Genomic DNA, 27,696 nt, shown 5'->3' on the forward strand with positions numbered 1-27,696 from the left:
CGATATTGAAACCTTGAAGAAAATATGTTATTTTTTTTAAAAGGCTACCAACTCCCATGGTGCATATGTGCTGGAATTAATTTTTGCTATGCCTTAATAATAATTCAGAAAAATTCACACAGCGCCATCTATTCCCAAGTTAAGCAGAGCTTATATCATTGCAACTGGCATAAATACATTTTTTTAAATATATATAGGAAACACCCAAACTGATATTTTTGATTCATGAGTTAATCATGCTTTCAAATGTTTGTACCGTGCGAGGAATGAAATCCTCGACCATCGGAAGTCAAATTAAAAAATCATTTATTCATGTAGGGCATTTTAGTCGCTTATGAACGTCGAACTTTGAATGGAGAAGAAATGGCAAGAAATTCGATTGAATTTCTTTTTTTTTAATGCCAGTTTATTTATATAGATGTCTATGTCTAACATTAAATAAAATCAACTATTCTTAACTAGCCTAGAGACTAAAGAATAAGTACACTAATTTTATTGTGACTTTTTTGTTATTAAAGCTGCTTACCATCCGGTACATTATACATCCTTTGATTTTAACAGCTGTCTAAATAATCTATACGCCAGCAGGTTGATATACAGTAATATAAATTGGAGAACTTCAATTTTAACAATTCTTGTAGTTTCGTTCCGCGATGCAAAATGATGTCTTCTTGCGTCTATATAAAATTGCTTTTTATATTATTTGTGATATTCTACGCAGAGTCGTTTAACAATGGTGAGAATAGAATTTATATGACAATGTTGCTTGTATATTAAAAAACAACGAGTACAGTGAGCATTAGGATAACTTAGAAAAAAATATTTACAAAAATATGTTTTTTATCTATTATGTCCACAGCAAATTGATTGAAATATATTTAGTATGTATTCCATAGGATGATGCATCGTTGGACTTGCTTCTTCTTGGGAGAATACATCTAGAAATTTTTCAGAAGTTTCTAGATGAGTTCAAACATAAGTAATATTATTGATATGATACTTCTTCATTTCAATAATTATTCTTGTTTAATATACTATACCTACATATAAGAATAGATAACAATAGACCCATAGATTGATAAGATAATTGATAGTACTGGTCTTTCGAAAGTACATACAAAAGAACGTTACACAGAGGTTTGATTATTTATTTACAGGTCTGTAGGCTTGCCTCCTACCGAGTTGAATTGAAAAATATCCAGCGAAGTGTGGACGTGTCTAGTGTTGCGTTCACTACGACGTCGGCAATTAACATTGGCTCTAACTTCTCCATTCAGAATAACATGTTTATTTACTTACTTCGATATAGTTCACGTTTCGTAATATAGAAACTATTAATATTTTATTTAATGTGCTAATAGTGTTCAGATAATGCATTCTTGAGTTTTAAATAGCACGAGTCTACTATATCGAGGTGCATCGGCGAATATATGTTTATAATGGATGTATAAATCCATCGATAGCCAATAGTCTCGTGTGATACAAATGACATTATTTATTTCAATATCTAGCACCCTAAAACTATATAGATACGATTTAATGGTAATATTAAATCGTATCGAAGTGATGTTACGTACGCTTAATAATGCACGCAGGTTCAAAAAGATATTCCATGGAATATGTGTAGGGTATTTAAATAAGGGTACCTTAAATAAGGGTCGGCAACAAGAACTGGTGTTTCACGGTTGCCGTAGTCTATAGACGCTACGGCAACCGTTTACCATCAAATGGGCCGAAAAGATCATATATTGTAGAATGCATACATCCAAAGCATATTATACAGAAGTGACATTTGAATTCGCTATGACGCAGCGATGCGCGGATTCGCGTCGCTTAAATTATGCACATGAAGAAGCAAGCATAGGCATTATCATTTCTTATTTGCTATGCAATTTTGATAGTAAATTTTCTTTTCAGACAAAAAATGCGCGGCGAGACCGTACTTTAATAAATCGGTAGTATGTGTGTGTAATGCAACCTATTGTGATGAAGTAACTCGAGAGGAAATCGCTTGTGGCCAGTATATATGGTATACATCATCAAAAGTGAGTATATATTTTAACGAAGTTCACTTCGTCCAAATTTTTATGCATGGGTACCTCACCTATTTCTGCCTGCCTGCCTTAAAAATGTTAATTGTTGTCGTACGTTAAATTTCTTGTTGAGTATCTAATATTTTAACAGTATCTTCAAGTAAGACGTAGCCAGATGCCGTTATTTTTTTTTTTTATTTAATTTGCACAAACAGTTTTAACTTTGATAAACATTGTTTTAGGCTGGAAAACGGTTTGAAAAGTATGTTTCCAGTTTGCAGTACTTTCCACCCTCAGGTTAGTGTTTAAACTGTTATAGAATTTAAAAATAATATTAGGAGCGCATTTATGTAAAAGTAATTGTGATATAAACAGAGAAAGCCCGTAGCCTAGTGATTTACTATCTAGAAATACTCCCAAGAGGACATGAGTTCGAATCTGACCGATACAAAAACAATGAAAGTGTGTTAAGTTGTATTTTTGACTGTTCGGTGGAGAAAAAACCAAAACAATTAGAATTAAATGACGGTAGGTTCGCCTTCCGCCACCTATGATTTAAATATATCGAGCGATTTTTAAACATCCTGAGGCGATAAAAGAGTTCCTAAAATTAAATATCGTTGAATTCTTGTCTCTGACGGATCTTGGTAGCAAACTTTGAAGAAGGTCGAGCATAATAGTCGTAGTGCTGGTTTAAAACACCTGGCAGTAGCTCAAACCCCTCAATAATCAAAAAGGTCTATTCAGACGGCGTAGTTTCCTATCACGATTCTCCGCAGAGGACTGTTGGGACTTGGTAGTCTAGAGAGCGTTTCAGTGAATGAGTACAAATAGTATGGTACTGTTCAGTATAATCTTTCTACATTTTTCAGTTGAATATCAATACAGTACCCTGGAGTTGGACCTCAATACGAGGTATCAGACTGTAGAAGGTTTCGGTGGAGCCGTCACGGATGCAGTTGGAATCAACTGGTTGAACCTAACCAATCCGCAACTTAAACAACATTTCATTAAGTATGTTAGAAATTTAGTAAAGTCGCTTATTTAATGTGGTAGAGCACGGTCTATGACCTCGCATGGTAATGCAGCACGAATGAATCGGGAAGTACTGTGATACCTCTTCGTAATACTGGCGTCAAATGTTATTGCGTTTCGAACGGTGAGTCGAGGTTCCAGATGCTGATCTTCTTCACTCCTATCCCATTCTCCTGCAACTTATCTGGTATTGCTGCTGTTCATGGGCGGTGGTAATCACTTACCATCAGGTATGCCGCAAACTCGTTTACCTCCTATTCTATAAATTGCTATCAGAATTAAATAATGTATAAATTGATATATAACAAATACTATTATCAGCCAAACGACAACAATAAATAAAGTATCTATAAGACGCTATACGCAATTGGGAATTTTATTTAACACATTTACTAAGTTTTATTATATATGAGTATTTTTCTTCTATTGGTACTTTATTTTTGCAAGATACCGCTAATTCGTCTAACTTACCTCTATATTATATTAGGTCCTATTGACTAATTTCTTTCTTTCAGCTCATACTTCAGCGATAAGGGTCTGCAGTACAGCATGATGCGAGTACCTATAGGAGGTAGTGACTTCTCTACCCATGTGTACGCATACAACGAGTACCCAGAAAACGATGTTAAACTTAGTAACTTCAGTCTTACTTATGAAGATTACACCTACAAGGTTTGTATTATTAGAAAAAAATACACTTAGACGTATACACTTATACGCGTACATTTAGATTGTGGAATGTATTACCTGTCGAGGCTACAGCATGGTGTTTTCTAAGAAAGGTATATTAAGGTTTCTTAAGGGTCGACAACGAGCACGTAGTATCCCTGGTGTTTTAGGCGTCTATAGGCTACGGTAACCATTTACCATCAGATGGGCCGTATGCGTGTTTGATAATGAAATGGAGCACATACTTGTGTAAACAGCATACGCTGGCGGCGCATCAGTGAGGGATGATAAGAAGCATGAAGTCAGGTTAGCTATCGTAGTGAAATCACCAAAAATTTTAGCAGTCACCAAGTGTTTCTAGGGGAAGGACATGGCGGTTAATTTGACATGGTACATTGCTAGCAATGACGCCACGCCATTACAAACAGATAGTCTCGGTGGTCTAGTTTCCGATTTGTGGATTTGCGGGTTAAGGGTGAAATTCCTCACACTGTACAAACATTTGTATTCATGAGTATGATTGTTTGTATTGGTATAAAATTTACCAAAAAAATATCACTTATCTGGTACATAACAAAACCTCTGCTTCGCTTAGGACTAGATGGCGTTGTGTGTTGTCTCGGGTTATTATTACTATTACCAATTCCTTTTTTCCCCTGTAAAATAGTGAAGGTAGAGATAGAAGTACCCGTACTTTGTACAAAGTCCTCATTTTTCCAGATTCCATTCATTAAAGCTGCATCCGCAGTGGCCAAAACACCAATCCACATCGTATCTAGCACGTGGTCACCCCCCAAGTGGATGAAGAACACTCACAAATTCTTAGGCATCAGTCGCCTCAAAGAAGAGTTTTTCCAAACCTATGCAGATTATCATAAAAAGTATGTTTTCAAAGCAGCAGTACACTTACAGTTAGATAATTTATATTGTTAATTTAGTGAAACGATACATTCCAATATCAAACGATAAAAATTGGTGAGCTCGTTAAGAATCGACCAGCTAACAATGAAAAATTAAGAGGACTTTAAGTTTATTTTTTTAAATATGAAATATATAAATGTTTTATTCATATATTTAATATTTAAATACACAAATAAAACATTCTCAATTAAAAATTTCAATAAGTAAAATATAATAAAATTTTAATACCAATGTCACTATTTAACGAACAATGAAAAAATATGTAAATTTTGCGTAAACAACAATCTAGGTATAATATTATTGAATTTAATAACTTTTATGCATCATATATAATTATATAAATTAAGGTAATTTTAAGACGTTTATTTTGTTCAGTATTCATTTAAAATTTAGATTTATTTAATTATCTCTTTGAATTTGTAGATTTATCGAAAAATATGAGGAGGAAGGTATCCCAATTTGGGGCATTACTACCACGAACGAGCCTCTAGATGGTGCGGCGATGCCTCCGAAGTTTAACTGTTTGGGTTGGACTGTGCAAACTTTCGTACGTCTTTTTATCTTATTTTTGTAATGACTCTATTAATAGGATTGTTAAAACATTAACGTCTCAGATTTTAAATAAAATAAAATATAAAATACTGCTGTCCCTCGTCGCCTTCCACTAGGTATCAATATATTTGTGAGTATGATAATTTTATTTCGAAACTAGCTGTACCCGCGTCTTCGTCCTCGTGGAATTTAACTTTATTTTTCGAAAATAAAAGCAGCCTAAGTTACTCCTTATTATATTAGCTACCTGCCAAAAATAGTCTCGTCAAAATCGGTGCAGCCATTTCAGAGATTAGCCGAAACAAACAGAAAGACAGACAAAAATTGTAAAAAATATTATCTTGATGTGAACGTGAGATATGAATATAAATGCGTTGGATACAGTATTCATATGCATGTAGTAAAAAAGGTTATTTCAATATTACAAACAGACACTCCAATTTTATTTATATATCTAGATAAACACAGTTACATTAAGTCTGTAAAGTCAGCTTTGTTCATATTAACATAATGTAATAGTAAATTAATAACAGTGTTGCAATACACAATTGCCGATACATGCAAATTCACCTATAATGCATTTCACCTCATTATTTAGCTTTAGCAATAAAATCAGTGTTCGAGCCGCATTTAACCAAGGCGATTAATAAAATCTCTTATCAATCATCACTATCATTATCACGGAACTATGGGCTTAAACCCCACAAATTAACTTTACGCATTGAGGCTGAAATTAAAGATTGATAACTATCGATGGCGATATCGATCTAATACTTTACATCTGTCGATTATACTATTTTAAGAGTGAACTTGCTTCTGTGATCGTTGTCTTTTTAGGGCCAATGGATAAAGGACAATTTGGGACCGACGATAAAGAACTGGAAACCAGAAGTAAATATATTAGCTGTAGATGACCAGCGGCTAGCTATACCATTGTGGTTTGATGCTGTAAGTATTAATACATATGAACGACGACTGACCGTTACGTCTCTCTTCAACCAACTTCAATATTTTCAATAGAAATTTTGCAGTAAATATTTACGTTCCTCTCTACTCTGCTTACTCTATTATTACTGTAAATATAATAGTAAAATTTACGTTATTAAATATTTTCGTTTTTCTGGAAACTCATTTGAGGAGTATTAAAAAATAGCTTTATATATACTGTAATAATAGAGTAATCCGAGTAAGTTGAACGTAAATATTTCTGGTAAAATTTTGATTAAAGATATTGCGTCTATTCTATATAGGCAAGAGGATCTCCTCTTACCTAAGTATTACGTTGGGTAAGACCTTGCATCTGCAAGGTCTTTAAGCGAATTGATGCAATACCTTTAATTAAAATTTTACCGGACATAGATCGAATACATCATAATGTTATTGCTCGGATACATTCCTTTTAAGACCTACTTTAATTATTATTTAAGAACTAATCTAATTTAGTTATTATAGGTGGTCGATTGGAACCCAGGGTCACTGAAGTACGTAGATGGCATCGCAGTACACAGTTACATGAACAAATATATACCACCCGATATATTGACTAGAACGCAGGAGTTGTATAAAAATCAATTCATATTGACGACGGAATTCTGTGAAGGTTAGTAATCACAGTTTAGAGAAATAACATTAATCTTTCGTCTTATCACAGATAACATAATATTACATAGTCTTATAGACGTGGAAGTTTGTTAATGGGGATAATGGGGAAAGTGTGACTCAGACGAAGATCCGCGGTTCAACTAGTAATAAATAACATTCGAATGTTTTTTTAATTTTAAGAACAGTGGAAAATGTTCCTCAATATTTGACTACATACTCGGCAAAACTACAACTAACATGATACGTCAAACTATTAATCAGCGTTTTTTTTTCAGCACTTTTCAAAGACTTTTCATTGTCAATAATTTTGTAAAATATATGTGATAATGTTTATTTGAATCTTACTAATATCATAAACACCAAAGTTTGTGAGTATGGATGGATAGATGGATCGATGATGGTTTGTTACTCTTTCACGCAAAAACTACTGAATAGATTTTAATGAAACTTTACAATATTTTAGCATTATACATCAGAATAATACTTAGGCCTGAAATTCACGCGGGCGAAAGCAAAGGAACAGTGAATTAACGGAAAAATATGCGGTCGAAGTGGGAGTGAGAGGAATCAGCAACAATGCCTATCAAGAAATGACTGAAGAAATGAAAGACTAGAATGTGTATCTAAAGCTGAACTAGCAGGCTTCTACCAGATACCGTGTGTGAAGAAATGAAAGACTAGAATGTGTATCTAAAGCTGAACTAGCAGGCTTCTACCAGATACCGTGTGTGAAGAAATGAAAGACTAGAATGTGTATCTAAAGCTGAACTAGCAGGCTTCTACCAGATACCGTGTGTGAAGAAATGAAAGACTAGAATGTGTATCTAAAGCTGAACTAGCAGGCTTCTACCAGATACCGTGTGTGAAGAAATGAAAGACTAGAATGTGTATCTAAAGCTGAACTAGCAGGCTTCTACCAGATACCGTGTGTGAAGAAATGAAAGACTAGAATGTGTATCTAAAGCTGAACTAGCAGGTTTCTACCAGATACCGTGTGTGAAGAAATGAAAGACTAGAATGTGTATCTAAAGCTGAACTAGCAGGCTTCTACCAGATACCGTGTGTGAAGAAATGAAAGACTAGAATGTGTATCTAAAGCTGAACTAGCAGGCTTCTACCAGATACCGTGTGTGAAGAAATGAAAGACTAGAATGTGTATCTAAAGCTGAACTAGCAGGTTTCTACCAGATACCGTGTGTGAAGAAATGAAAGACTAGAATGTGTATCTAAAGCTGAACTAGCAGGCTTCTACCAGATACCGTGTGTGAAGAAATGAAAGACTAGAATGTGTATCTAAAGCTGAATTAGCAGGCTTCTACCAGATACCGTGTACAAATATATATAATATGACAAAATGACTACAAAGTGGACCAGCCTTCAAGCGCTGTCATTCTGTAGAACTCAAATATTATCTTACTTAGCTATCATCATCTCATCCTACGACCGAAACACAAGTTAGAAAGTAAGCTGCTGGTCGGCAGATAGGAGGCGGATTGGAGGTACCCACGGAGGCGACTTTTTACAACGACTACCTCTAATCGCAATGATCACTATTCAAATTCCAAAACAAGTTAACGAAAATTATGACTTTCGATGTGTATTTGTTCATTTTGACCAATTTAAAAAAGAAAAGTCATCTATACATCTATACATATAAATAAAATTGGAGTGTCTGCTTGTAATATTGAAATAACCATTTTTTACTACATGCATATAAATATAAATACATACATATACATACAGCAAAATAACAGTTTTTACAAGTTGTGTCTGTTTGTTTCGGCTAATCTCTGAAATGGCTGGACCGATTTTGACGGGACTTTTTTAAGCAGGTAGTTGATGTAATAAGGAGTAACTTAGGCTACTTTTATTTCAGAAAAATAAAGTTAAATTTCACGCGGACGAAGTCGCGGATACAGCTAGTATAGTAATAATAAATAGTCCACGGTTTTCAGGAGCCATGCCGTGGCAGCAGCCGAAGGTGGACTTGGGATCATGGGACAGAGCTGTGACATATATTCTTAATATTCTGGAAGTTAGTATAATTTTTATTTTATTCAACATCCATTTAAGTCATACCCTATTCATTTAATACTACGTTGTTGCAGTAGCCAGTGTTGTCAACACGATTAATTGAAAAATTGCTAAACTGCTGTTAAAATTATGGTCATTTTTATAAAAAAATGCTCAAAAATATGCTATCATCATCTATCACCGAAGACCAATTAAACAAACTTGAGCGTCTTCAAAATTTCTGCATCAGGTTTATATTTGGACTACGCAAATATGACCACGTTTCACATTATCGTTCACAGCTCAAGTGGCTCCCTGTTCGCCTTCGCCGTGACTGGCATATACTCTCTCTTCTTTACTCCATTCTTTTTAATCCTGTTACTCCTAACTATCTTAAAGAAAGATTTTCATTTCTCGGAGAGGCACAAAACCATGGCTTGCGTAGTGCATCAAATCTCCTCCTTAAAACTCCTTCACATAGTTCCTCATTTTACAGTAAATCCTTCTCAGTCCATGCTGTTCGCCTTTGGAATTCTATACCTTACTCCATTCGTAGCGCACAATCACTACCCATTTTTAAGAGCTCGGTTAAATCCCATTACCTTTCCACTTAAATCTCCCTGTATTCCTTCTTGCTATGTGTTTTGTTTCTTTGCATATGACATTGTTGTTTTGTACTTGTATTTATATATTTATATGTGTATGTATATATTGCTTGTAACTTTTTGTAAATTTATATTTTTATATCTATGCATGTATATATTTTATAAATAATGTGTGTTATTTTCTAATATTTATTGGTATTATTATCCTATCCCTATTATTACCTTTATATATATATTCTTCCATTCTATTCATGCGCCACCTACCACTTTTGTTATATTTTCTCTACCTAAAGGTTGTCTGGAAGAGATTGCTTCTAGCGATAAGACCGCCTTTTGTACTTCCATATCTCTTTTCTGTCTAATTCTCTTATGTATTAATTCGATTGGTGCAATAAAGAGTTTATAAATAAATATAAATAAATAAATATCATTTTTCAATGTTAAATAGAACGTCATTTAATTTTAAATCTTTAATAATGTGTGTAAATATGTAATTTTTAATTACAGTGGAATTATTTCTGATCGTTTATTTCATGCTTAATTTATTTATTATTGGTACACTTTATATCAATGATCATAGACAAAATATTTTAAGAGCAATCCCTGCACTAAGCTCAAGGTTTGTGTCGCAGGAATCAGTAATCTTTAAGTAAGAAACTTTAACTTAAAACAGACTGCAATTCAACTAGGTACAAAATTAATCATTATAATTATATGTTAAAAAATGCTATATACTAAACAACTAATAAATATGCTACACAATTTAAAAATATGTCAAATCTAACATCTTTTAAACTCAGTAACGGATTTTATAGCAGTTCTCAGCGATAGAAAGAGTGATTGAAGAGGGAAGTTTTATATATGTATATACTATATGCATACAAAAGTACAGAAATTTAAAGAAATTTAAGGATTGTAATGCACCCGTGTGAAGCCTATGACATTTATTTTTGCATGTTTTTAGGACCTCAACTACAACTTGATTGGGTGGATTGACTGGAACTTATGCCTGAACAGCGAAGGTGGTCCAAACTGGGTGCAGAACTTTGTAGATTCCCCTGTGATTGTGTTCCCGGAGAGGGGTGAATTTGTCAAGCAGCCCATGTTTTACGCGATGGGACATTTTTCCAAATTCATCCCAAGGGGCTCAATACGGATACAAGTGAAGGAATTGAGCAACGCGACTATCAATAATGTAGCTTTTATAACACCGTACAATACCGTAGTCGTTGTACTATATAATGAGTAAGTATTTATTTTATTCTTCGCGCCATTTCATCTTATATTATGCCGTTGTAAAACTAGCATGCAGTCGGTAATGGTTAGCCTATAGACGTTTTTTTTTCTGACTACTCTAATGCTGTTGGCCGCAGCTGGCCTTTACAGCTTCACCGGACGTTAGGGGGCGAGTGCAGATGGCACTCCAATCCCACGGAAGGACTTATGGAGCGGCTGAAGGCCAAATCCTGTCTGACGGATACGACTTTAGTCCGAGGGCACCACTAGGGGTTCGAACCTCGGCTCAGGCCGTCGTAATTTCGATCCCCGTTTGAATTGGAAGGGGGATCGATCGGAGGGGCAATATAGACATGTGAAACATCAGGGGTGTTACATGCGCGTTGCCGACCCTTAAGTAACCTTAATATATTTATTGTTTTAAATTTGATGCAGTTATTATTTCTACGTTCTATCTACGTTTTATTTTTATTTTTATTAAGTTCCCGATATTTCACCAGAGTCGGGAACTTAATAAAAATAAGACGTGGTAGGAGCCCATGATTTTTACTAATCATACGCATAGTATATTTATCTTTGATATATTAAAACCTTAATATAGTGTTTGAATACAGCAACACCGCGTACATAGGCGAGCCAGTTAGATATACACACGTTATTTCTTCTAGCTATAAATTTTAAGTTCAAATTTAAGTTCTTTAATGGTTCCGGGTTCGATTCCTCGCCTGTTACAAACACTTGTTACCATAAGTATGATTGTTTGTATTGGTCTGGATGTTTGTTATGTACCCATAACATGTGCTCCGTTTAGTTTGGGACTAGGTGGCGCTATGTGAATAATTCATGGTTATTTATATTATTATATTCTTACCAATTTTGTTTTTGTTACAGCAAAAGTGTAAACAGACTAATACGGTTGAAGTTGGGAATCAAACAGGCGTCCGTTTTGGTGGAAGCAGACTCTGTCACCACAGTCGAAATACCAAATGGATGTGGTTAGGTGCAATTTATATGAATAAATACACTATCCTATATAAATTGTATTAAATTTTGTTAAAAATTTTAATTATATTAAATAAATTGTATTATTTTATTTAAGTTTCATATTAATAACTTTTTTGTTTGTATATAGATAAAGAAAAAATTTTGGGGGGGAAAGGGGATTGTTAGTTATATGGATTGTTGACCTCATTGCTAGTAATTTACCATATCAGGCTGACCTCCACGAGGTTCCTCCTGTGAACCGTCGTGAAAAATTCCTAGTGAATTTGCCGTAATGGGCTAACAGACCTGACCTATCATCCTCTACTGGTGTCCCGCCAGCGTAAACTGTTAACGCAGGCAGGTGCACCATATCATTTTTCATCTATTAAAACACAGCACTTTGAGTGATTTAATGGAATATCAAAATATATTATTGAAAACCGCACCGATACCGGTGAGACGAACTTCTTATGCAGGTCCATCGTATGACAGAGAGGTAAACTCCGAGGAGTTCCCGGAACTTGTGACCCGGGTGTAGCTCAACACTCACCTTCACCAGTCATGTTTGTCTCTCTGCCCAGACAAATCTAGTAGGAGCCTGCTAATATAACTTTAGATGTACGTTCTAGTATAAAACTTACTGCAGTTATAAACAGTCTTGTAGAGCTGACCACATATATATAATAATAAAAATGAACCATATAAGAAAAATAATAAAACATTTTAAGACCGTAGTGCGTCGCCTATAATACTAAATATTATGTTTTTTTTGGTTCTATTATGTTAATAAAGTATCCAAAACAACTAGAATTGGATAATTTATCAATATATTCTCATATATGTATGTTCCATGTACAGACGCCGGTCGGTCACATTATTATATGTATATAGATGCTGTATTTATTCAACAGTTTATCATTGATAATGCGAGACTAATAATTAACTAAAAGACCAATTCACAAAACAATGATTGTTAGTTATTTTTTAATATAGTAGATACGAATATGTTAGTCATAATGATATAAACATTGATAGTAGTTTAAAAACGGTGTAGTTCTGTTTGTTATGAATGCATTAGGACAACTTTTATATCATATAAAGCGAGAGGGAGATAGAGATATATTCGCTTACTGTAAGTATGTAATATTAGCTTATTTGTGCTGTAAGCAACGAATAAAACAATGAGCATTACTTGTAATATAATAGTTATTTCAGCGAACACCTGCTTTATTCAAACCGAAATTTAAATCATTAATTGCTAAGTACGGATACAAATCAAGTACTCGAAGTCGTTAATATAAAAGAAGGATTAATAAAGCATACTCATGAATACAAATGTTTGTACCGTGCGACGAATCGAACTTGTGACCATCGGAAGTAAACCGCTTGACCACTAATGACCACCGTGACCGTCAATAATACTGTTATTAATCCTAATTTCTTATCATAATTGAGAATGCTCTTATCATGAAACTAGCTCATCTATTTTGGTGTATTAAAGAATGATTAATGAATTAATAACTGTTTTTAAATTATTTATTTAAAAATAATAATAGATAATGTTTGTACTAATGATAAGTTAATGAGTTGGAAGCACGCCACTTAGGAAATATTTGACAGTGTAATAAAAATCATTAACAATACAGTATATAATCATAATTGAGAATGTCAATATCATGAAATTAGCTCATCTATTTTTGTGTATTAAAGTTTAACTAATTAACTTCAATTATTTGTTTAAAAATAGTAATAGATAATGTTTGTACAAATGATAAGTAACGAGTTGGGAGCACGTCACTTGGGAAATATTTGAGTCCGTAATTGATCCCAGTCGTCCAATGGTCTCTGTGCCAGTGTGTATGTGAACTATCGGGTTCACAATGCTGTTATTCAATTACATACTTCTAATTTCGTTGTTCATAACATTGTGCATAGTGGGAATATATTCTGGTAAGATTATTTTAATAAACGATTTGTTAGTACTAGAATATTGGCATGAGAACTTATATTCTTAGGCCTAGAATAAGAATCATTAGCAGTTTTGTATATATATCCGTTTATCGCAAGAGCTATACTACGGTTTATTAGAGCTGCCATCGCCCTTATGAGATTAGAATTGAATGAATGCAAAAATCTGATTTGGTTTAAGGGGGTCTTCCTATGTGATGGGTTGAAAAAATCGATTTTTTTTTTTTTCATAAATTGCTCCCTTAACATGTCTAGAATACGGTAGTAAAGCGATTTTAGAAAATTCGAAGTCGTTTTAAAGATACAGCAGGTAAAAGAAAGAGCGGTTCGGAGCGGTGAGTTGGCAGTTAGAGACCGGGCCTATTGTGTACCGTCGGCTTTATACCTGGCCTCCCTTTTATTAATATATTTGTTTATACAAGTTTAGACACGTTTCTACAGACTTAAACAGAAATTTCTATTGTTATAATATTTTACCGAAGTTATTTTAGTCTTGGTTGAACTTCGAAGAGAGCAACAGCTACAAATTATTTTTTTTCATAATGAGTGGACGGAAAGGAAGTACGAGTGGAAATGTTCATCCTGGTCGTAGTAAAAAAAGAAAGTTTAGTGGAAACCGTTTTACCCACCAAAATGATACGGTATTTACATCACCTTCGGCCAAAAAACCTCTAATTCCGCAAGTCCAAGAAGCTATCAAACCGGTTTTCGAAGATTTATCGAAAGACGAATTATTAATTCGTTGTTTAGGAGCAGAGACACAAAACAATAACGAATCTTTGAATTCTTTGATTTGGACTTTCGCTCCTAAACATCTTCATTCTGGTCCCAAAGTTGTTGAAATTGCTAGCTACTTAGCAGTTATTATCTTTAATGAAGGTTTTCAAGGTATTTTAAAAGTTATGTCGATTATGGGATGCCCTGTTGGTCGTGAAGCCCAAGCGTATGTTGAGAAACGGGATGAAAAGCGAATCTTACGCTCTGAGCGGCGCGTAAGTGATGTCGGTAAACAAGCCAGGATTGACTCAAGAGCTGAACAATCTGCTTTAAAAGAGTTTCACGAGGAAGAGGAAGGAATACTCTATGGACCAGGCATCGCCGATTGAGAGTAAGTTGATATTTTAATAGTTTTTAACGGACTTGAAACTTTAAACGCGTTTTTCTCAAAACTGTGTTTTTCAAACTTTCCTCCATTGTATCTCAGAAACGGCTGGACCGAATTACTTGAAATTTACAGGGCACACTCAATATATGTAAACGCATGGAATGAACTATTATCAATCGAAAATTTTCAAAACTTCGATTTTTTTTATAGCAAAAAACAAAAAAAAAAAAACGCTTAATTTGCAACTTTTATTTCAAATGTCTATCAAAAATCCAATTTTTTTTATATTCATTTGATTATAGGTCATTCCATGCTTTTAAGCCTACAAATTAAAACGCCGTTTTTTTTTTTTTCAGATAAGCCGATCAGCCGGAATCGTGGAGGAAGTGGGAGCTCTTTTTTTCGAGGCGGGGGTGTTCAGAGCGCTGTAACTCTAGTTTGACTGAATATTTTTAGCTGAAATTTTATATTTATACTGTCCAAATATGTGTTAATAAATGATAAAAAACTTGAAGCTCTAAATATTTACTGGTCGTAGAAAAAAAATCCTAAAATATCCCTAAAAAACAGGCCGTCACATAGGAAGACCCCCTTAAACAAATAAAATCTTGTATAGTTACATATACATTATTTTATTCTAATTTAATTGGGCTTTCATATGAAGACATTCATTCATCAAATTATTTGCATTAATAAGCCGTGCTTAATTAAAATGTTGTATCATAGATTCATACAAAAAATATATTATTCCTAATGACGTAAGTTTACTTGTGATCCTCTTGGTCCTACTACTAAGAGCCTTGTAAAGATCTTTCTATCTTTTTACCGCCGAGGAAAAGGGGCTTGTTATTAAAGTGGACTAATGATCTTTTTGCTAGCAATGTACAATGTCAGGTTGACCTCCACGCGGTTCCCCCTGGGTTTCCAGGGTGATACATTCTTGGTGAATTTGTCACGATGGATCATCCTCCATTGGTGCACCGCCAGCGTAAACCGTTAGCGCAGATGAGTGCACCATTCCATTATTCAATTTATTATTGCCATAATACGCACTACTTTTGCTACTTCTGTTCTATTCTGTCTTTATTTTACAGACATACCATGTGCAGCCCGTCAAATAACTGGCCAGTCGGTGGTCTGTGTCTGCAATGCCACCTATTGTGATCAGACCACAAGAACTACACCCAATGTAGGTGCATATGTTGCATATACATCCTCTGAGGTGAGATTAATTAAAATGTTGCCACAAATAGTCTCCCATAATGTTATTCATTGCAGTGTATTTTTTTATTATTTTACAAAAAGTATTAATTTAAATGTTTTAAATAGTACAATAGGCAGTTTTATCGCTAAGCTACTTCTTGCAGATAATAAGAATTTAGGAAATAAAGATATGAGGGAATAAGTAGGTGGTACACATAGCAACAAACATAATACATACATAAATAATAATAATATGTATATTATATTACACACACATAATTCTACATAGACTAATAGTACACATTGAAAGAAGCAAATAAGAGGAGTAAAAGTAAAACTTAAAAAAAGGCAAAGAAAATGGGATTTGATTGACATTTTAAAGCTAGCAAGTGATTGAGCGCACCCAATATAAGCGAGAAGTGTGTTCTCAAACTTAATGGCCTAAGCAAAAGGATTTTGAATAGGTATCATGTGAAATAATGTTTTTCATATGTATTTTTTAAGTACTTTTGTAGCATTTATTAATGTATTTATTTATGGTAATTGGTAACTGAGGCCTATATACATGAACAGTATTTTAGACGTCACTTTATTAAATGGCGTATGTGATACCACTCATGCGTTATCATTCTGCACTAAGATGTTATGCCCTCCACCCTTCAACCGAAACACAGCTTGAAAATCACACACACAGCTTGAGTAGAAGGCTTGCTGGTGGCTGAAATAGGAGAGACTACGTCGAGGACTTATTACAAAGTCTAATTGAGGTTGCATTATCTTTATTATTGTATTTCTTTTCTCTGTTTTCATCTTAACACGTCTAATCTGTGGTCCTAACTTCTCTCCTCTCCCATTTCCTTTTCTTTCACTATCTATTTAGGATTGGGTTTTTAATCTTAAAAACTAATTGTATTACGTTGCAGGCCGGTGCCAGATTCAAGAAAACAACAGGATTATTAGAAATATCTAATAACCTATTAAATCATAATGAAAGTGAGTAATAACAATAAAAATTTATATAAAATTTACTGGGTTCTATAACAAACTGTTTTTATAGAGGTAGATTCTGTAAAAAGTCGTCTTCGCGAGTGACCTCAGTCTCACCTATAGCAATCTTCAAGCTGCTTGCTTTGTACACCGAGTTGGGTTGTAGAATAGTACAAAGCATGTGAAATTACGAGATAAGAGGAATTACATTTTAGTCCTCTCGAATGTGCATTAGTTGTGTTATCACATGATAACATAAAGTTCATAGTGTTGTTCATGTATACAGATGACGGTTACCGTTTACCATCAGGTCGTCAGCTTGTTTGCCTTTTAAATTGCATCCAAAAAAAAAATTTAGCACATTCCTTTTATTTGCTTATTTTAGAGATATTTATTTTCAGGCCAAAGAATTACGACACTAGCGGTAAATCCGCAGAAGCTATTCCAAACAATTGAAGGCTTTGGTGGAGCGGTGACTGATTCAGCTGCTATCAATTGGAGTAACTTTACTGATATACGTCTGAAAGAGGACATCATAAAGTATTACTTACTTTACTTAATTTAATTTCACTACAGTAGAGAAGAGGGATTAATCATAATGGGACCTAGAGGCCCCATTCTTAATAATGATAACCCAAGAAACCCACACAGCGCCATCAAGGCCCAATATAAGCAGAACTTATGTTATGGGCGACAACTGAAAATTGCATGCCTGAAAACCACATATACGGCAGATCATTGAGGTTGTTCTTATCAGCAAGAGCTAAAGCAACTGCTATTGTCAACTTCATATGTTTTTTTTAATTAATTAATTTATTTATATAACTTCAATGCACAAAATACCAAGGTAAAAGTACATATGGCGGACTTAACGCCTTACGGCATTTTCTACCAGTCAACCTCAGGTTGTGCAGAGAAACAGTAGGCGGTGCAAATGTAATCAATAAGAAAAATAATAATAATAATAATAATAACTTTATTGTGCAAAAAAAAAACAAATACAAAAGGGACTTAACTACGGTTATATATCTATATTAATTCATATATATACAATAGTTCTTAACTATTTAATATCAAGTCCAGTGCAGTAGTGTCTAAACTAGGCCTAGCCTGTATCTCAGACACCATTGCCCACCTAAAGATAACATGCTATACGATTCTTTAGAGGTGAACGAAAAAATAAGACAAATGTAGGGTATACTTAAAAATAAAATAAATCGTATCGTTGAGGCAATGAATGCGTCACATCGTATGGTCCAACTACAATCGGTGCATAGATACTTGCAAGTGCGACTACTAAATGTAGAAACTTATCTTATATTTTAATAAAACATGTTTTTTACAAAAAAAAAAAAAACAAAAACGGTTATATATATATTTATATGTTACATATACGCACAACCACATAATACATTAAGTGTTGTTTATATTCATTAAACATATCAATACATACAACAAATATATTTCGCATATAGATATATACATATATATTCACACACTACATACAATATATAAACATATATATATATATATACTTATTTAATTATTTTTATTTTACGTTATATTATTTAAATTAGGATAATATTCTAAACAATTGTTCCATAGTATCGTAATCGAGCGTTTTTAACCATGGTACTAATTTGTTTAATAATTGGTGTAAATTTAAGTGATGTATATCTAATATTTTATTTATCTTATTATATATTCGCGGTCCAACAAAGCATTGAAACTTTGTAATGAAGTAAGTGTTAAACTTTTTTGTTAGGCAAACCCTGTCCTTTCGTCTTAGATTTTTATATGCTTCCTGATTATATATAACAGTTTTGTGTTGATACTTCATTAAATGTTTTACATATAATTGCCTTACTGTTAGTACGTCATATTCCAAGTATAATTCTTTTGTGGAAAATCGGTAAGGTTTGAATTTTATTATTTTAAGTAGGGAACGTTGCGTTCTCTCTAGTGGTAGAATGATTGTTTTTCGAGAGCCACCCCATACTCTAATACAGTATGATAAAATAGATTGGCCCAGTGCAAAATATATTGATTTTAGTAGTCTGAAGTCTGCAACATGTCTAATTTTTCTAAAAATAGGCATTAAACGTCTGACCCTATTAATTATATCATTGATATGAGGTTTCCATGTTAAACACTCATCGAGAATCACTCCTAGATATTTAAGCATTTTACATCTTTCTATATAATGACATGAACACATATTATCATCCATATCACAGGTGTGCGCTTTAAGTTGGAAACTAGATACTGAAGGCAGGTTGTTATGATTGATACCAAATAGTATACATTTTGTTTTCGAGACATTTAAAGTGAGAATGTTGTTATTTAACCATTTCATTACTTGTTGAAGTCCTAATTCAGCCATAGCCCTAGCCTCCGTCCAATTCCTTCCACGAAATATTAATGCAGTATCATCTGCAAACGTGAAAATACGTCCATTAGTTAAGTTTAGATTACATAAATCATTAATATAAATTAAAAACAGACTAGGCCCAAGAACGCTGCCTTGTGGGACCCCAAACAACACATCTGCATCAGTACTAGTGTATTTCCCAATAACCACACGTTGTTTTCTGTTAGAAAGATAGTCTGTAAACAATTTCAGTGGAATGCCACGTATACCCAATAATTCCAACTTATCCAAGAGCAAGGCTACAGAGACTGTATCAAATGCCTTGGCAAGGTCTAGAAATATACCGAGACTTTTGTTTTTATTGTCTATTAGTTTCCCAGTGTATTCGGATAATGTAGTGACCGCATCTTCCGTAGATTTTCCAGCCATAAATCCAAATTGATTGTTGGATATAATTTTGTTGTCATTCAGAAATGATACGAGTCTTTTATTAATGATCTTTTCAAGTAATTTTGAGAGCACTGGTAGTAAAGAAATTGGCCTATAGTTGCCGATGCAGTCTTTCTTCTTTTTATAATACCTATGTCATAAATAATATATATATATATATATATATACTATATATTTTTATTTTTTTTTGTATTTGTCAATACATAAATATCGTAGAAATGTACGTTTGCTATATACTCTCCATTCTATTCTATATGATCCAAATATTCGTGATTATAGTAGGAGTAAATTTCATATCCACGGGGACAGCACCAATCAACAGTGAATACAGATTCGCACAAGTAGAAAATTTCTACTTCATATCCCGGCTCATTTGTCCGGCTTCGTCCATTCAGCCGCCATTTCGCCGTTCAGGCTATCAAACTTTGGAATGACTTACCTCTTGATATCAAAACCGCTACGAATAAATTTTCTTTTAAACGTAAACTACGGAATATTATCTCAATTCGTAACTTTTTTTGTTCTGTCAATTTTCTTTCTTCCATTTTTTTCTAATCTACTCTCTTTAGTTCTGTGACTGACTATTTCGTACATATTTAAGTTTATTTTGTATATATGTGTATATTTATATCTATAATATAATTTTGTGTCTCTGAGATATATATTATATTTATCGTTCTGTTTATATTTTGCTTCATATCGTTTATGTTTAATTATATTTTTTCACCGTCAACAATCATTCTCTGCACCACCTATGGTTGACTGGTAGAAAATGCCGCATGGTTTTAAAGTTCGCCAAATGTACTATACTACATTTTGTATGGTGTGCATTGAAGGGTATTTATTTATATAAATACTCTTTGCTAACCCTATAAGTATGATTTTATGTTACAGATCGTACTTCAGTTCTACTGGTATCGAGTATAATATGGTAAGGGTGCCTATAGGTGGTTCCGACTTCTCTACACGTCCTTATGCTTATAACGAAGTTCCCGAGTATGACGTCAACCTTACTAATTTCAACTTAACCAGAGAGGATTATGATTATAAGGTAGACTTTATATATTTATTTTATACTTTATTATTATTATTTCATATATTTTATTTTATTATATATATGGAAAGATAAAAATCTTATTGCAGTTATACTATGACAACGAATAGTTTTTTACAATAGGATATTATAAAGGCATTTCGTCTTTTTTATTATAGATAAAAGATACCCTATGGCTCTCCTCATAATATAAAATATTTTATTGGCAAATTTCGTTCAGCTGTTTAGTGGTGAAAAGGTAACATACTAACAGACAGATATACTTAATTTTCCATTTATAATATTAATATAGATCGCATATGAAGTATGTGTACAACTGTATATTATTAGTCATCTTAATCTTAATAATATTATAAACTTAAAAGTTTGTGAGTATGGATGTTTGTTACTCTTTCACGTAAAAACTAAACTAAACGGATTTTGATAAAACTTTACAGTAATATAGCTCATCAGAATAACATATAGGGTACACTTTTTATTGGAATTTATATACCTACTGAAATTTAACGCAGGTGAAGCCGCGGGCACAGCTACTAAAATATATTATTGTGTATGTTTCTATTAATGTAGATTCCGATGCTGAAGGCAATAAAGAAAGATTCGCCGATCCCAGTCCACGTAATAGGGACCACGTGGTCACCACCGGGATGGATGAAATCCAACCATGCACTAGTAGGAGCCAGTCATCTACTACCACAGTATTACCAGACTTATGCTGACTATCATCTCAAGTATGTACATAATAATCTAATATATAAAATTCTCGTGTCAAGGGGGGAGTTGGTCTTCAGCCACATAAGTCCTTCTGCAGGTGCCTTGGCATACCTTTTTCGTATTTTCTTTTGTTGCCAAGCAGCTTTATGCCAAGTGTTTTGTAAGCTGTGTTTTGGTTGAAGGATTAGATAACATAAAATCATTCTCAATTAGTGCTCCGCAAGAGTATACTCGAGGAATCGAACCCGCGACTAGAAAGCGGTGTGCTAAACCACTGAGACCATCGACAAAGAATATTATATTGAATTATTTCAAGTTCTCGGTGTATTGTTTCTGATATTTTTAGAATTAACAAATAGTACATTTATTTACTTACTTCGTCATTACGCAGAATTTTATGCTTTGTTAATTCTATATTTATTCAAGTGACATTTTATATATTATGTGCAGTTTCTTTATGTGCTATTTCCTTAATATTATATTGCAAAACAAGTGTTGACGTTGGTGGTCTAGCGGTTTAGCCCCCCACCTTATTTCCGATGGTCGCGGGTACGATTCGTCGCAGTATACAAACATGTGTGTTTATGAATATTATTGTATGTATTTAAGTATTTCTATCAGTTGTTAAGTATAAGTTCTAGTTTCAGTTGTTGTGTTTGGAACTAGATGCGCTATCGTGTAAATTATTTTGTATTATCTTACTAATAGATAAATGCGAAAGTTTGTAAGTAATAAACATCCTTCCATAATATATATACCCTTACCATGTTATATTCTGACATATAATGTCAGAATATAACAGGGTAAGGGTGCCTATAGGCGGTTCCGACTTCTCTACACGTCCTTATGCTTATAATTGATAATTTCCCGCGAATTTAGATAATATTTTTTTAAATTATAGCCTACGTATTATTCTGATGTTTATGCTATATAACTGTAAAGTTTCATCAAAATCCATAGTTTTTCATTGAAAAAGCTAACCATCCACAGATGGATATATGGATGGAAGGATGTTTAATACTTACAAACTTTCGCATGAAGTAAGCGGGATGCAGAGGAAGTTGCGCGGGTCAGCTTTATTAATATTATTAAAAGGACATTCTATCTGCTAATTATAAGATTCTTCAGACTACTTCAACTCCTTAAGGATGAAGTTGTAACGGCATATGTGCTACTGCTATATCTGCACTCTTTTAGGTTCGTGCAAAAGTACAAGGAGGTAAACATTAACATTTGGGGTATTACTACCACAAATGAACCTATTAATGGCGACTTTGGTACTGTCAGATTCAATTCTCTTGGATGGACCGCGAAGAATATGGTAAGAAAGAATTCCAAGTGTTCGGTTAATGACTTAATTTTGTATAAGTACCTTTCATTTTTTTTATATCCTTTATGCTGATGGACAAGTTAACTTTTGTTATTTATTTATATTTATTTCACTGCCTCGGTTCATTGGTATTTCCTAAGACATAGACCTCCATATTTTTGCTTTTATTTTCATTACAATGAATAAATTAAAAAAAGAATGAGCATGTAAATGTAGACTAAAAGAACGAGAAAGACAGTACGTACCACCAACTCGCGCATTCCCGAATCCTTCAACCATGCATGCTTTAGCTAACGCCTTTTTGTAATAGTTAATTTCCATTACAAAATGGCGGATATCCTATGAATGCTAATGGTATGGTGTACCCGTCTGAGCTAACGGTTTACGCTAGCGGGGCACCAGTGGATAATGATAAGATGAGTATGAGGTCAGGTCAGTTAGTCCATCGTGGTAAATTCACCATGAATTTATCACGATGAGGGATGGGCGATTCCAGGGGGAACCACGTGGAGGTCAACCTGATATAGTACATTGCTAGTAATGTAGTTAGTAGCCCACATTACTAACAATCCCTTGCCTCCAATGGCGGATATCTAACTATGGAACAAAAACCTAGTTAGTTAGTTAGTTAAAAATGATATAGTTGTCGATAATTTATAAATCTTAAACAAGTCCTTGAAAAATAAAATCTGTGGAATTTTTATTCCACAGATTTTATTTTTCATCCTAAAAAGGATGATCTTTTTTTTAAACATTATCTTTTTTAGGATAATGTTTAAAAAAAAGTGAAATGACGTGAATCATACACGCGAAAGAGTGAAAACAAAAAATCGCAATTGCGCGCTCTGGCTTTACCGCGCTAAATCTTCCGCGCACCTAAACCGGCCTGAAAAATCGTGTAAAGGCTGAAAAATGCTGGTCGCTTTGTTACAGGGAAGATGGATAGCTGATTTCTTGGGACCTACAATCCGCAATTCGGAGTTCAATAAACTAAAAATTCTGGCGGTCGATGATCAAAGGATAACTTTACCATATTTTTTTGGTTTGGTAAGATTTAATTTTATGTTTGGCGGAAGAATATTGTGATAATAATAACAAAAAAAAGGTAATTTGTACATTTATTTATTGGTGAAGTCGCGGAATTTACTAGATATTGTTATAAAAAGTAACCAATATTGTTTGGTTTATAAACGACATTATAATTTATATTTTACGTTTATTTAATCAAATACAACAATAAATCACACAAATAACCACCGTTTTTTTTGTTTTTTTTTTATGAATTTAATAATTCATTATTTACTCTAAAAATATAAAGACAATATAACTAATAGAATTCTAGTTATATCCTATTTATATTTATATGTCACAGCCCACCTGAATTAGGGTTAGCTAAAAATCTAGAGTCTGATCTGTAGCCTAATTTGTTGAAAACGAGCGATGTTCCAATTTTAAGAAAAAGTTAAAACCATCCATGCTCAATTTTTATATTTATAAATTCGTTGGATCAGTATAATTCTATTCTATCCTTCCAGATGATTAAAGAACGTCCAACAGCCTTGCAGTACATAGATGGTATAGCAGTACACTATTACTTTGATGCAGTCTCTCCTCCAGAATTACTAACGTTGATTTCTAAATATTACCCAGATAAATTCATCATTTCTACTGAAGCTTGCGTAGGTAAGTAAAATACTTAATTCTGATTTTAAAAGTACTGAAGCTTGCGTAGATAAGTGAAATAATAAATGATGTAAAAAATGAGAAAGGATTTGAATAAGCGGGCCAACGCCGTTGGGACTGCTCACGCATTCCCGTAACCCTGATAAAATGTGACGAGAAGTACCTTCTCTTCACATTTTGTCAGGGGTTGCCACCTTGGTGTTTTTAACCGATAAGAGTCCGGCAGTACCCGTTTACCTCTCCCGGAGTGGGGGATGGGGGATGTCCATGAGGACTTTCCCAAAAAAAAAGGAAAACAGCTTGATCTGATTTCAATAGTAATCAATCTAGTATTTTTTTTATTTTACGATGTATGTTGTACAAATTTTTGTATGTGTGTCCTTTGCGTGGGAATGTCTATCTCACCTATTACAGCCGCCAAGCAGCTTACTTTATAAACTATGATTTGAAATAATAATATCCTTCCCTGGCCGATTTACACAGTGCTATTTATATAAATTTGTGCTGGGTAAAAGAGTGATAGTAGTACCTGTGATAGTACATTATACACACAAGTAGAAATGCAAAGGTACAAGAATATACAATAAAACAATAAAGTATATTTTGTTATTAAAGTAGCTATTATCTTTATTTGCCTTTCTATTTACAAGGATAATCTAAAAGAGCAACACACAAGTTTAGTTCTTCTTGTGATGAGACAGATTTCCGAATGAGCGGTCGATTAAAAAAAATATTATGACTATTCAAAAGTGTTTAAATTAAATTTATTTGAATAAATAATTTTCTATTCTATTCTATTTCGCAGTTTGTATTCACACAAAATCTTAAATATATAATAATGAACAACATTAATTTATGAGAACAACGTCCAAGTTTCTTACTAGTTGTTCTTGTGATGAATCTACTTTCCGAATGAGCGGTAGAATAAATAAAAATATCATTATTCAAAAGCAATATAAGAATATTAAGTTTGAATAAAGAATGTTACTATTTCTGTTTCTCTCTCTCTCTCTCTGTCTCTTTTCTATATGTACCTACCCATATTAAGTACTCTGTGCCCATCAAATTTCGTTCCTAACCGTCCTTCAGTGAAAACTAATAATTTTCAGGTAGTAATCCGTGGGAGAGTCAGAAAGTGATATTGGGGTCTTGGCAACGCGCATATACTTATATTCACGATATCTTTCAGGTAAGATTTTATGTAATTAGAAAAGCAAGCATATTGATGGGGTTCTCGATTCGAAAATACGATTACTAGAAGGTGATCCATAATGTGGTTGTGCGTGGCAAATTGTTTCTGGAAAAATGTAGGTACATTAGAGGATCGCCATTCATGCAGATGATCAGAATGATATTATGTCTATATACATGCACGTCCTATTCTTGTATGGATAACACGTTATTATGTGACGTTCCTGATATCACTGAATTGTGTTCATTCCGGGGAACTAAGATGACATGTCTAGTAACATATAATTTCATTGCCTTATTTATATAGAACAACCGAAATACAAGTGCGTCTTACATATAAGGTGCCCAGTATCTGAAATAGTTGAGACTGAGGTACCCAAGACTTTTTAGAAAATCGACGTTGATTACTCAGATATAGTGCCTATATTACTATATTATGCGTAGTAGAGTTAGCGTTAGCATTCGAATTCTAGTAATCACACAAGGATTTCAATAGTAATAACAGACAGTATATACAGTATTGTAGTCCTAACCTGTGTACAAATTTAGTTTTTAGTACTTTGTCACAGTGATATTATTGACAATTTAATAAAGTTATTTAAAAATTAAATTATAAAAATAATAAAAAGACGGTTATTGTGACAAAGTGTAAAAGTGTTTATATGTCAATGCAGAGTCTAACTACCTTTCCTTCTTTCAGGATCTCAATTACAACCTGGTTGGTTGGTTGGATTGGAATTTGTGCTTAAATAAAGAAGGCGGTCCGAACTGGGCTGGGAATATGGTGGACTCACCCATCATAGTGGACGCAGAAAACGGTGAATTCCTGAAGCAACCGACGTATTACGCCATGGGGCATTTCTCGAAGTTTGTGCCAAGAGGCTCGAGAAGAGTGGAGGTGACGCAGTCGAAACCGTTCTATTATCGGTCGCTACTTCATGTTGCGTTCCTTACTCCGTACAAAACTGTGGTTGTAATAATTTATAATAAGTAAGTTGGCATTATTTTTAGGTATTTATATTTCGCATTGCTTAATGAAGTCGAAGAAAGATATCTCTTAGAATATCCATCTGTTTAATCTATCTGTGTACCAAATTTCATAAGTATAGGAATATCAGTTTTTGCATGAAAGAGTAAAAAACATCTAAACATTCATCCACATAAATGGGCATATTAGGAAACTATAAGCTCGCTTAGTATGACGTAAATAAATAAATAATCGTGTCAGATACTTTATTCAAAGTGGACAGCATACTTTTGTGTCACATATTGTAGCCGCAAAGAAGCTTGCTTTGCATGCTGTGTTTTGGTTTGAAGGATGAGAGATGGCAGTGACAAAATGTAAGGGTTGTTTTTCTCGTTCACTTTGTCTACATTGACATGCACATTCCATCCTGTGTGAAAGCAAATTCGCGCGTGAAACACTGTATGTAAAGAGGCAGCTATTGGTAAAGAACCTGATGCCCCACGTGGTACTAGAGCGTCACATAATGTTTTTGCATTCAAATTACTTAAAAATCTACAACTTTTTTTCAGGGACAGCTCCACTAGGCCTGTCAAAGTTAAAGTTGGCAACTATCAAGAGGTGTCGCTGATTTTAGATGCAAAATCCATAACAACGATTGAGTTACGTTCTTAGTGTATGTGTAATAAGTAATTTTATGTATACTATGAAATTTGTGATTTATATTATTTGATAAATAAACAATTAGTAATGAAATCAATTTTCTTTAATTGAACGTCATATAATCAAACTCACCCGAGGTAGACTTTATTTAAAGTCGTTTCGTCGTTAATATTGTATACACCTATAAGTACTGTATTCTGCGAATAAATGATTTGATTTGATTTGATAAGAGTGTATGTCTGTCTTACCAACTTTTATTTAATAGTAATAATAATAATCGTTGTCTATTCTCAAGTTAAGCTAGCTAAAGCTTGTATTATGGGTACTAGACAACTGATATACCGTGCGAGGAAGCGAACCTGC

The 27,696-nt window shown here is 33.6% G+C and overlaps 2 protein-coding genes across 2 annotated transcripts; both read left to right on the forward strand.

The window, feature by feature from the left end:
* Positions 1-660: 660 nt before the first annotated feature.
* Positions 661-11,666, forward strand: LOC131848299 (lysosomal acid glucosylceramidase-like). Its single transcript, XM_059198110.1, has 12 exons — positions 661-736; positions 1,918-2,045; positions 2,276-2,330; positions 2,906-3,047; positions 3,584-3,740; positions 4,458-4,618; positions 5,082-5,205; positions 6,048-6,158; positions 6,663-6,810; positions 8,768-8,847; positions 10,395-10,675; positions 11,558-11,666. Exons 1-12 carry the CDS (start codon positions 661-663, stop codon positions 11,664-11,666), a joined length of 1,572 nt encoding a protein of 523 aa, XP_059054093.1.
* A 1,818-nt stretch (positions 11,667-13,484) lies between these two features.
* LOC131844230 (lysosomal acid glucosylceramidase-like) lies at positions 13,485-27,413 on the forward strand. The gene is made up of 12 exons (XM_059193057.1): positions 13,485-13,600; positions 15,818-15,945; positions 16,850-16,919; positions 17,315-17,453; positions 20,629-20,785; positions 21,359-21,519; positions 22,700-22,823; positions 23,766-23,879; positions 24,368-24,515; positions 25,625-25,704; positions 26,407-26,696; positions 27,243-27,413. The coding sequence occupies exons 1-12, from the start codon at positions 13,531-13,533 to the stop codon at positions 27,343-27,345; spliced, it is 1,584 nt and encodes a 527-aa protein (XP_059049040.1). The 5' UTR covers positions 13,485-13,530; the 3' UTR covers positions 27,346-27,413.
* Positions 27,414-27,696: the final 283 nt, after the last annotated feature.

The sequence above is a fragment of the Achroia grisella genome, unplaced genomic scaffold (assembly GCF_030625045.1).
Source record: "Achroia grisella isolate CSIRO2021 unplaced genomic scaffold, CSIRO_AGI_Agris_v1 utg109, whole genome shotgun sequence".
Lineage (NCBI taxonomy): Eukaryota > Metazoa > Arthropoda > Insecta > Lepidoptera > Pyralidae > Achroia > Achroia grisella.

Excerpts from the sequence above, each read along its gene's own strand:
- LOC131848299 (XM_059198110.1), top strand. The coding sequence starts at position 661 with ATGATGTCTTCTTGCGTCTATATAAAATTGCTTTTTATATTATTTGTG. Across the intron at positions 737-1,917 it reads CGCAGAGTCGTTTAACAATG|ACAAAAAATGCGCGGCGAGA; the intron begins GTGAGAATAGAA and ends TTTTCTTTTCAG. Across the intron at positions 3,741-4,457 it reads ATGAAGATTACACCTACAAG|ATTCCATTCATTAAAGCTGC; the intron begins GTTTGTATTATT and ends TCATTTTTCCAG.
- LOC131844230 (XM_059193057.1), top strand. The coding sequence starts at position 13,531 with ATGCTGTTATTCAATTACATACTTCTAATTTCGTTGTTCATAACATTG. Across the intron at positions 17,454-20,628 it reads CTGAAAGAGGACATCATAAA|ATCGTACTTCAGTTCTACTG; the intron begins GTATTACTTACT and ends TTTATGTTACAG. Across the intron at positions 21,520-22,699 it reads TATGCTGACTATCATCTCAA|GTTCGTGCAAAAGTACAAGG; the intron begins GTATGTACATAA and ends GCACTCTTTTAG.